General features: G+C 42.1%; 1 protein-coding gene across 1 annotated transcript; it reads left to right on the forward strand.

Moving 5' to 3' along the window:
* The first annotated feature begins 1,489 nt into the window (after positions 1 to 1,489).
* On the forward strand, positions 1,490 to 6,605 carry LOC139652160 (zinc finger protein PLAGL2-like). Its single transcript, XM_071529137.1, has 2 exons — positions 1,490 to 1,597; positions 4,173 to 6,605. Exon 2 carries the CDS (start codon positions 4,620 to 4,622, stop codon positions 5,916 to 5,918), a length of 1,299 nt encoding a protein of 432 aa, XP_071385238.1. The 5' UTR covers positions 1,490 to 1,597; positions 4,173 to 4,619; the 3' UTR covers positions 5,919 to 6,605.
* Positions 6,606 to 12,067: the final 5,462 nt, after the last annotated feature.

Genomic DNA, 12,067 nt, shown 5'->3' on the forward strand with positions numbered 1-12,067 from the left:
AATTAGCTCTTTCACATCTATTACATTAATGAGAAAACTCATGAGGATAAATACATTAATATACATATCACATTACTTTAACAAATACTAATCTTCATTATAGAGATGACAATGACACTAATAAATTCCTCCTTAATATCCAAACAAATTATACACTAATTGAATGTTCAGCTACATGTTGTGTCTCTCTTCTCTTTTTCTATAAATAATTATGGAAATAAAAGGGAAGAGTCTTCAAGCCAGATGGAAATGGTTTCAGCTGTCTGGAAGTGCAGGACATTTTTTTTCAAGGGTATCATTTCACCCCAACACTCAGTCAAATGACAGCCAATATTACCAAAACATCCATACACAATTTGAATTATTTCTCTGATTGCTGTAATAACTTTGCATTTTAAGTCTATAAACTGATACTCTTGTTCAGACTTGCAATAGGCACAAATTAATGAATATTTGTGTGGAGAAAGAAATATACGTTAGGCCATGTTTTCTTCCAGATAACACCACCAGATGGTTGTGCTATCCTCTGTTATTTGATATGTGCTGTAACTGTACATCCTGGGAAAGGAGGGTTCTTCAGTGGTTCTTTGGTTAGGGTAGAGGTTCTATACAGAACCGTAGTGACTCAAAGAACCCTCTGATTTGTTCATATAATAAACTGTTAAAATTAGAATACGGATAAGAACACAGTGTGGTTCTTAATTATTAATACTGCTGGTTTGGAACATTACATGTTCTTAAAGGGTTCTTTACAACACCATAAAGGTTCTATATAGAACTATTTGAGCATGGTGCTATAGGGAATAAAAGTGTCCCATAAAGAGTTCTGTGATGGTACAAGCCTAGAGACCCATTTTTGGTACTATGTAGAACCCTTTTGCTAAGAGTGCATGCTGCCTTCTTGACCAGGATTGACTTGAACAAGAAATATTCACCATCAAATGCCAAATACCAAAAATAACAATGGCATTCAGCCTCACTCCCCATCTTATTTTCCAATGGAGGGGCCATCTTTTTCATTTCTAAATTTAGCTGAAGGACTGAACCTTTTGATAATGACCAAAGTTAAAAAATAACAGTTATGTAGATGAGAGGCTGAACTATTTTTCTAATTGCTATTGCTGTATATATCACATAATCACTATTATTATTATTATTACTTTCAGCTGAGACTAGTCCACCACTAGTTTGTACCTTGGCTTCCCTGGTTAAGTTCCTCTGAACCCTGTGTCTTTGTATATTATTAGTATTATTATTATTAGGCTATTCTTATTCTTATTCTTATTATATCATATACTTTCTACTACCTGCTTAAGTTCCTCTGACCTTGTGTCTTTAATTATTGTTATCATTATTATTGTTATTATTATTTTGAATTATTATGTGTATTATTATTGTTCCATTAAATACTAGCGGTTTCCTGCTGTAGTTCCTCTGAGCCCGGGGTGTGACGTCACTCTCCCAGAATGCATGGCTTCCAGCGCGGCGCCGAGCAGTCCAGGCCCGGACTCTAATAAACATCTGAAAAACTAGTTAAAAATGTCGATGTGGAAATGAAGCGGAGGCTGGAGAGTGAGCTGGGCTGAAGCAGGCAGCGGTAAGTAGCGGTGTGTTGTTGTCGGTTGATCCGGGCTGGAGTTAAAGCCCGCGGGGTAAAGACAGAGGAGCCACACCGAGACAAACTCCGATACAACTTAGAGAAGCCGCTCATCTTTTGTGTTTTAACTAGCAGACTGGCTCGGCTACTCTCTAACTTCATACACATCCACACTAGCTCTAGTCAGTGTTTGGTCGATGCACAACCTGTGTAACTAGCTAACCTCCGACCATTAAACTACATTTCATCTCTGTAGCGTAATCTCGTGAAAGCAGCCAGGCTAGTAGCCTAACTTAGCCGCTGTCTGGTAACGTCCCAGTCCCACCAGTTCCCACCAGTTTAGACTTCATCACTTCATCCAGGCCGCCATGCAGCCCGTGAAGGTCTCCTCTGGTTTCCAGGCCATCCCGCAGGAGGGAGAGTGTAGCCGTTAGCCTAACCTAGCCGTGCGGGTTCAGTTTAGCAGAGAAAGTGAGGATATCCAGGCTTCATGGCAGCTCCATACTGGGACCCACAAGATGGCACTACCACGTCCCATCACCTTACTGGGAATGATGCAACTCGACATTCAGCACTTTATCAGGTTTCCCACCGCTCGTGGCAGTTCTGGAATACCATGGAATTTTGAGAGGGGTATTCCATACAGGGAAAGTCGGGGAATTTGATAGGATTAGATGCAATTTAATGACCATATAAACCAGATAAACATGGGGTTATATAAACATGTGCTGCTGACAATTCCAACACATGTTAAGTAGACTGAGTGGCAAGTATGGGGAAGAGTATGGATTACTAACATGTATGGATTTACTTAGAAATTGTTACTTACAGATGTAATAATTGATTGATAAATTATCTGGAGAAGTCTGGTAATATCAGGGAATTTTATAAGAATATGCATTATCCAACTTGTTTCACACATTCATTACATTAGGTGGAATAGCAGGTGATGCTAAACATCCAATTTCTTACATGTAGAAACAACAAATTAGTATTATGAGATATGCTATAGATGTTTGAATCAGAGTTTTACTATGTGACAATCTGAGTTTAAAATGCTATTCTATAACTTCTGTTTGGCATATCTATTTTTTCATACCTGTAGTAATTACAAGGGGTTAATGTTGCTCTATATTTTTATATGAAAATTGCGTATCAGTTTGCATATGTACAAAACATGGTTAGACAGTTTACTAAAAAAAAGACCATATGTTAGACAGTCCAATAAACTAACAGGCAGGGAACAAACTAAACCATGATATTTCAAACAAATTCTAGTCTGTTGGGAAGAGACCTGTCCTGTATCTCTTACAGTCAAGAACAAATACACATTTTAACATTTTACTACATTTCATAACCAGACACTGATATCAAATGAGCTTTTTGACTCATACACCTGCTACAAAGTGGCATAATGGACATGAATGGCAGGTTTCTTCTTCCTTCTAATTTTCCTAACATTAGTTTTACAAAATCTATTTTGATAACTCTGACCCTTATTTACCATGACTAATTTACTCCAACCATGTCCTCCATACTGCATCACAATAATTTCAAGTCATAGTGCCAGCTGAAAGAGAACCTGACGATAAGTTATCAAGAGAGGAGTTGACAGGACTGTAGTTCTTTTATTTGTTCATCCGATGCGACTGAAAACCCCTGAAATTAATGCTGGTGACCTGAACTTTAACCTAATAGTCATTTTGGAATTTCACATCTCAGTCATGAGTGTGGAGCCCAGACTGAAAAACTGCATGCTGCTGTGGAAAGCCTTGTGGAGCTCAGTGTACATGGGCAGCCAGAGAAATGGCCAATAAGTCAGATAGACATTAGCACACACACTCTGACACAAGCTTGATGATCAGGATATTGTTGGAGGTCATATCCAAACTTTTTTTTTTGTTTGTTTTTGGGGGCAATTTTATTGAACTATAAAATAACACTTTTGCATTGCTTATTTGCTAGTAAATGCTCAAATGACACCACTAAGATTTGTTTTATTTGAAATCATAATATACTATCACATAAATATAACAATTCAGAGTAACAATTCAACCAAGTGCGCAGTTGTTTTCTGATCAAAAGCGCACCCAGAAAGCAGCCCCCCTTAATTTCTGGCCCTGCAGTCCACTCACCTCAAGTATTTTGATTGTTCCTACAGTCAGCTGGAAAGCAGAGAGGGAGACAGATTTGAGAAAGCTGTGGTGGGATTTGATCCCAGACTAGTGGCAGAACAGCAGACATCACAAATCCATGATCTCTGGACAAATATACAAGCCTAAAATATTCTAAATACCAAGGATTACATCTAATTCTTTTAAACAGTTATCTGGCTACCTGGGTCAATACCCCTGACCTATTACAAGATGGATTAAGTGCACGGAAGTGATCGACAAGAAATTCAGTTCTTAACATATTTGATTTCTGCCTGTAATTTTTACCGTTGACTTGATTTTAAGAAGCAATTCTGTCTGGTACTTATGGATGCACCCATGGCTCCCATTGTAGCTTTGCTTATGTTATGCAGTGATAATAATATCAAAGTTACATTGTTTTTTTCTATGTTTTTTTACAGGACTATAAAAATGCTTAGCTGCCTCTTTGATTCAGCTGCTGCATCTCTGGTGTTTGGGACTGCCTGAATACTAAAATAGACTTGTGGGCCAAAACAAGAGCTCTTCTCAGGAAACACAGAGCCAGTCAGAGCTTCCAAAGCTCCTCATCACCGCAGCCCTTTTGGGGTTGCTATGGCAGCTGCTGTCACAGAAACCAAGCGCTGGACACAAGCTTGCCCCAGTAAAGCAGGACAGACCACTAGTCATTGCCGTAAGAGACCATCGAACACTCAACAAACAGCACTTACCATTAATCCCAGCACTCTGAATTAACAAGACTACCAGAGGTCTCCAGTCTGATGGTCAGCTCCTTGGAAAATCCCCATGAGTCTTGTCTGTGTCTGCTCAGGCTCCTGGCCAGAGTCCCTGTGCACCAGCAGAGCCAGCGCTGTTCCTTCTGCTAGACCATGTTCCACCAGCAGGACCATCTGAAGAGCCAGCTGCAGGAGAGCCACCCGGCCAGCAGGCAGCTCTTCCACTGCCAGGAGTGTGGAAAGCAGTACAACACGCAGCTGGGTTACAGACGCCACTTGGTGGCAGCTCACAGCGCTGCAGCAGGCCTGCCCTGCCCGGAAGGGGCGCCCTCTCTGCTGGAGCACCTGGGCAGCCACATTGACAGGCCTCCGCCACCAGAGGGCAATGCCAACGCAGCCGTGCCGGTGCGAGAGAGGAAGTACTCGTGTGAGCGCTGCGACCGGCGCTTCTACACCCGCAAGGATGTGCGTCGCCACGCCGTGGTGCACACCGGTCGCCGCGACTTCCTGTGCCCACGCTGCGCGCAACGCTTCGGCCGCAGAGACCACCTGACCCGCCACCTGAAGAAGAGCCATGCTCAGGAGTCGGGGTTGACCCCCACCGGCACGCCCAACACCCCTGTGGCCACACCAACTCCTGCCACCCCGTGTCCAGTGAAGGAGGAGCCGAGCCCAGTGACCTGTGACATGGGCTCAGCCTCCAAGGAGCCCATGGAGACCTTCTCCATGTACAACTCCTACCCCATGGCCAATCCTGTCCCAGGGATGGGCCACCATCATGGCCTGATGCAGGGCTCCTTGTCCTCAGCCATGGGTGTGGGTCGCCACATGCCGCCCCCCTCTCCTCAACCCCACCACCATCACCTGCAGCCCCCAGCGCCGCAGCAGCAGCAGCAGCCCTACAGCAACATGGGCAGGTACCAGCATGGATCTACCTCATATCCCCGCGCTGACGTGGACAGTTTCCTTCTGGACCTGCAGAGTGGCCTCCCCCCCCACCTGAGTACAGCCACCTCCTCTACCTCCAGCGCCGCCTCCCCTCAGAGGGAGGTGCTGGGCGAAGGCGTGGGGAGCGTGGGAGCCGGCGACCCCCACCTGCTGTCCAGGAGCCCCGCCCTCTCCTCGGCCGAGCTGTCCTGCACCGCTAACATGGACCTGGGGCCCTTGCTGGGCTTCCTGCCCTTCAGCCTGCCGCCCTACAGCGCCCACATGGGGATGGGAGGGTTAGTGATGGGCTATCCATCTACCTCCACCTCCACCTCCTCCCCATCCTCTTCCACTGGCCTGTCCTCCCAGGCTCCAGGGCCCTTCACCCTCCTCCAGCCCCCCCAGGCTCATGTACCCCAGGGCCCCGGAGCCCACAACCACAGCCAGCTACCTCAGGGGTACAGCAGTCCTGCTATGAGCACTTCTAGCTCCCTACCTCGCTACTACCAGGCCTTCCAGCAGTGAGCAGCTCTATCCCTGAAGATCTACCATCCATAGACGTTGGCTTCACACATGCTCATGGATACTTTCTGAAAAGGGCAAAAAATGGGAATGGTGTCTTCCATTGGAAAAAAAAAAAAGAAATATGCTAATTTAGCCTGTTGATGCTAACGATGCTAATCTTAGTTACCTTTTGTTGAACACAACAAATCACCTCATCAGTATTACCTCATTATTTAAAAAGTAAGCTTGAAAGATGGAGGAGAACTTAGATTATCTCAGTGCAACCAAAATAGAGTACTTCTTTCAGTCAGACCTGTTACCAGCAGTGGATGCACTTAAGAGTAGACACAGGTGCAGCACAATGCCATTGAGTCATACACTTTCAGATCATTGTTATGGAAAATGATTTGATTTTTCAGTAATGCACCGTGTTTAAGAAAACGACACCTTCATACTACTGCAGATTGTGTCGAAATTTACTGTGGATTTGGTCTTCTAAAGTTAAATCTCAAGTCGGTGGAAACTCATTTATCAGAAATTGAAGAGCTCCAAAAGGACTAGCATTGTGGGGAAAGTTGTTTTCAAAATGTAATCAGTCACAGATTAGTAAGTACCTGCTAAAAATTATAATCAGTAATATAATCCACTGGAATATACTGACTCAACAAACTGATTAGGTTTACTTTTTGGTTTATTTGACCATTTTTTTTATCATACCATTATTTTAAGTGGTGAAAAACTGTTGGCCTTTAACCCTTTTTACATAATTCAAAAAGTGGTCACCTATTTTTAAGTGTCTGCTATCTGATTACTGATAACAGTAACTGTAAAACTGGATTATAGTTACCAATTTTTGGTAATCAGAATACTGTAATCACATTGCATGTAATCCATTACTCCCCAAGACTACCGACTAGTCAACTGAACGAGTGATCGATCAAACATATAACGCACAGTTGTTGGACTTTTATTGCTGCTATATACAAAAACATTTCAGATGTTATGCTGCGTTCCAGAGGTGTCAGAAAGTCTGAGAGTCGGGCATCCTACCAGGAAAAATGCAGTGGAACGGCTGTCAAGTCAGAATTCCAAGTCGGGAAACTCGGGTAAGATTTCTCAACCCAGAGGTTTCCAAGATGCAGTTCTGTTCACTGGCATACACTGTAAACACTAGATAGCGTTTTTTCCCAGCCAAGCTACACAGCATTACTTTTAACAGGTTTATAATCCTCAAAATACACTTAAGTTTCATTTTCTGCATTGCATGTCCTTAAATCTATTAAAATACATGTGTAGTAAAGGATTCATCATATATATATATATATATATATATGAAATGTGAAGTTGCACTTGCAGTTGTTAACGTTCTATGCTAACTAGCGAGCTACCATTGGGAAATATCATTGACATAACACTAGCTGTTGCGTGGGGAACAGGACGTCCTGGGCGCCCTTGTTTCTCCCGTTTTTTCCAAGCTGGACCATTGGAACGTGGGAGGCTGTAGTTACGACCTACAAGCCGGCAGTTTCTGACGTCCGACTTGGAACGCAGCATAAGATTCACCAAGGTGTCTCAGAACACTTGTACATGTGTTTCCTATTTTGAACAAGCTTTGAGCGCGTGCAAGCTCCACAACCATTTCACTGTTCTTATTAACATGCATTCCCACGAGGTTGGGATGTCGTTGGATCTCTGAGTTTCTAACGTTAACGCCGACTGAACGCTGCGTCCCTCCTCTTGGCCTTGCCTCCACTCTGCTGCCAAGACCGGGCAAGGCAAGAGAAGGGAACCATTGGAGGAACGTTAGTCTGTTGAGATCCAAGCCTGAGCTGCTGCATTTCCAAGGCTCCTTTGACGGAGTCACACTGCAACATAGCATGAGTTAAGGATCCTAACAAGCATCCTTCTGAAAAGAAAATGGCCTCTTCCCTTCATGAAGTTGGTCAGTTCAAGTGGAGATGGAGGAACCCTCCAGTTGGATGTTGAGTGTGATTGATGTGATGTTGGAGAGAAGATATTTAGAGAGATTGTTACTGAAATGGTTGCTTTCACTCTTCTGCCTTACTTACATTTGCTGTATTTTGAAGGACTTTCCTCACTAGCATTGTCCCAAGCCTTGAAGTGTTGCACCGATGTCTTAAAATGCTACTGTTGTGCCTCTCTAAGAGTGTCTAATCTCTTGACTGGGTTTAAGCACTTATGACATTTATAAAAAAGGACAAATTTGATCTCTTGAAATGCTATGTACCTCATCAAACATGCAGAACTGTGGGTTTATATTTTTATTTGCTTCTAGTTATTTTGGCTCTTACTTGTGCCATTAGATTGAAACTATAAAAGTAGATTTTATGAATCTAAACTCTTTATTTAGAAACAGACATTGACATTGTAATTCACTCAAACTTTCTACCTCTATCTTTTCATAATTTTTCTTCTGCAAAAATCATCGGAAATTGTTTTAACATTTAACAGTTCTGCAGTTTTTACTGCTGTTGAAGATATGGAGATGTGTTAAAGAATTTCAACTTTGGAGGACTGGGTATGCACTCAATTCCTAATAGTGTATGCTAGAGTCAGATATTGTTGTCTGTACATGCCTTTGATGATTTTTCTACTTGTTTACTACCTCAGAGAAGAGCGACAGGTTACTCTCCACCTAACTACAGAGAAGATGTCTGTATAGAGTTTTATTTTTGTCAGTGAACAAGCACATGTACTTTGTAGCTTCATAGTTTTTTATTGAGGTTAGCTTAGAGCAAAATGATTTCTAGCACAAGAAGTACCATGTTGCCTGGCAATCCACATTGCATTTGCTCTATTCTCATATTGTATGCATCTTTTCAGTCTGGAATGTTTAGCTACTTCGTTTACTGATCTGGACTTCAATTTGAAGGAATTCCACAATTGCATGTTAGAATGCACAGATACCACTTTGTCACTGCCAATACCGACTCTGAGCACTAAACCTGCCGTAATGGCCAATACCAAGCACCAACTTTTGGCCGACAGGACAAAATTGATTAAGATCAACAAAAAAAATTCTTCAGTAGAAATGTATGACACTGGTCTAGAGATTTTTGGAATAATTTGAAACAGTAACACTGAGATTGGACTCAGCATGGTCCATACAGTCTCTTGGACCTAGGTCCTCAATTCCAGGTTTTTGTTCCTCCCTTATAGTTAACGAGCGACACCTGGTGTCAGGTAGATGCAGACCATGTGTGGCTCTTTAAAAACCAGGGAGGAACAAAAACCTGCATGACATCGGACCTCGAGGACTGGAATTGAGAACCTAGGTTCTTGGATCTAGTGTCCAATAAAAGTTGCAACGCATTCCGAATTTATTTTCCCACTGTGATTGGTGCGAGCCACGGTGAAGTGTAGCGTGTCATGTGGTAGCATGACAGACCAGCAGTATTGCAAACAAATTCAGTAAGCCCAGCTAAAGACTTGGCAGCATTCAGCCACGGGCCTATCGGCCAACAATTCTCTGTCCATATCTTTAATGTGAATATGTCACTTTAGGCAGTCACATTAATCAATCACAAATACGTGATTGGAGGGAGGGAACTGGTTTTGAGTCGGTTCAGGGAGTGTTAACACGTTGAGCTGATGTGGTGCACGTAGTTGGGAATGATCACCTACTTACTCACCTGCATCAGTTATTATTTTCGACAGTTATACTTCAGTGACCCTGAGTCAGGAATGCTGATACCCTATTCTAGACTGGTATCTGCCTGATGTTACTACATTCCTGATTACATGGTTATAAATGAAGCCATCAACTGGAACACCTGATCCTTAGTTTGTGACAAGCCACCGACTGTCAGTGTGACCACACTAACCTTATGTGGAAGGCATTCCAGACTGAACACACCAGAGAAGCTGTGCAGGGCAGAGGATGGATGAAATGCCAGGCTAGTTATTCTACCCATCAATTTACCAGATGATAATTCAATATTATTGTTGTGTAGCCTGCATTCACGTTGGCTCAGAGAACCACTAAAATGCAGGTTTCACCACTTTTAACTTTGTTGAATTAGATCAATTTTGCTTTAGGTGTTTGTATTATCACCCAATAGATTAGAAGAAGATGAAAAGAAAATAAAGAGTTGTCATATTGTTTTCTAATTGTTGTCAGAACATAAAGCAATACACAATAAATCATTCTTTAGATTTCCAATGTGTTTTTCTGTTGTTTTTGGCTGGACCGCAACAGCGGGGCCAGTCACTCACTGACTGACTGAGTGATGAAGTTACACCATTGGTCGGCTGGAACACGGTCCAGCCATATACTAAGTTTTAACCTAGTCTTGTTTTTTTTGCTACAATGGGTTCATGAGTTGGTAGATAGTCTGTAATTCACCTACTTTTGAGATAATCCATGGTGTTGCTGCCGCACTGATTATGTTGCCTATTGTATTTAGAATATAATTACAACAGGAAGCATTCACATTACTATGGGACCATCAAAACCAAATCCATTAGTGGTCAGATTGGACATGGACTGGGTAGAGAGGGAGACTGGTTGAAATAAATCCAGATGCGATGTAATGAGATGGAGAGGGAGACAGGAGGTGCAGAGCAGTCATTTTCAGGCCAGTTCTGATTTCAGAAAATCGCATTGAAATGACAAGTGGAACCATAGAGTCATGTGATTAAAGGAGGTAGGCACCTGTAAAGTAAAAGTAAAGGCAAAGGGGAAAAAAAAAATTAGAACTGAAACTGAAAATGGAAATTGCCCTCAAAGAGACTTTTAATTAAGCACTGTCTTGGCACTATACATATTACTCTCAATTAGTTTAGCATATAATTAAAGAATTAAACACAATTTTATGAAAACTGCAAGAGTGGAGAAATTGCCGTAGGCGAAGATCAGAGCAGTTATTCATATGTTATATTATGAACATAACTGCTAAACATAAATATGAAAGGAAGTCCAGTAGAGTTCGTTCCTGCTTCATGGGCATCATGTTGTAGCATTGATATGACCTTCCTTTTAGATGGTGTCAGCTCAGTCATGACAGCATCCAATCCTCCTGGGGAAATTTTCAATCCCTTCAACAGACTGCTTCAGCACTCTGTGCACTATGCACAACCAAAGTTTTCCTCACATTCTGCCCGCACATTCTACTCTAACCATTCCTCAGTGTCAGAGACTGATTTGATGCCTTGCATTGCTTTCTTGGCCACTCCCTTTTCTTCATTTTGGAAGGGAAATAAGAGTGTTGCAAAGAGATGATCATCACTGGCTGTAGGTCCAAGTGCGTGAAGGAGCAATAGTTTGGCCAATGCAATGGGAAAGTATGTCACTGTGTTGTACCCGAAGACCATTGTCCTCTCCTTTCTCTGTAGTGCTGTTTGGTAGGACCATCTCAATTTCAGTCAACAGTCATTTACAGATACATGTTCATTACTCATTCAGCTGCATAAAAGTCTTGAAACACACTCCCTCTGTGAAGTCTCAACCTGGTAATTCTTGGTGGTTGTGGAGGTGTAAGGGCCACAAACATACACTCAATGTTTTCTGGGCAGGATGTCATCCAGACAAGAATTCTCATCTTCAGTGAATGCGTATCCTATCTGGATGTCTTCATCAATAAATATGGATCCCTGCACTCAATCCACCGATTCCTCTCCAAGTATTATGATCTCTTCAGGAGCAGCACATGTAGTGTCAACGACGGAACTTGATAGATGAAGAGTTTAGCTCATGGAGGCAGTTGAACTTGTCTAGGCAGATAGATCAAGTGTTTCACATGTGGAAGCATCTGCTTCTTGAGTTTCACTTGTGAGAGTTGTAAATGTAGTATCACTACCACTGAGACTTCCAATATCATGAGCCACAGCATTAAGATGTTCACAATCAGCTACCTATATATTTTTCCTTGTTTGTTTACCGTCATGAAATAAACAGTCATTGTTAGATATATACAGAGCTTTAATTCAATTTATACAAGGGTTTGGCTGGACAATAGCAAGAGAGCTGAGGACTATGGGTCTAAACAATGTTCAGTATTAATGTGCCTCCATGAATACACCCTAATCTTAATAAAGACTTACATTTAATTAAAAAAAACCCCAGAAACACTGCTTAGAGGTGGGAAATGATAATAATAGATATATTTAGTTCAAAACGAAATAAATAAATATCAGTATTTACTTACTTT

The sequence above is a fragment of the Centroberyx affinis genome, unplaced genomic scaffold (assembly GCF_046629955.1).
Source record: "Centroberyx affinis isolate AG114_WGS23_722 - 3 ecotype Tasmania unplaced genomic scaffold, CSIRO-AGI_Caff_v1 ptg001768l_1, whole genome shotgun sequence".
In the NCBI taxonomy this organism is placed as follows: Eukaryota; Metazoa; Chordata; class Actinopteri; order Beryciformes; family Berycidae; genus Centroberyx; species Centroberyx affinis.

Bases quoted from the DNA above. Each gene is read 5' to 3' on its own strand.
- LOC139652160 (XM_071529137.1), top strand. From the start codon at position 4,620: ATGTTCCACCAGCAGGACCATCTGAAGAGCCAGCTGCAGGAGAGCCAC.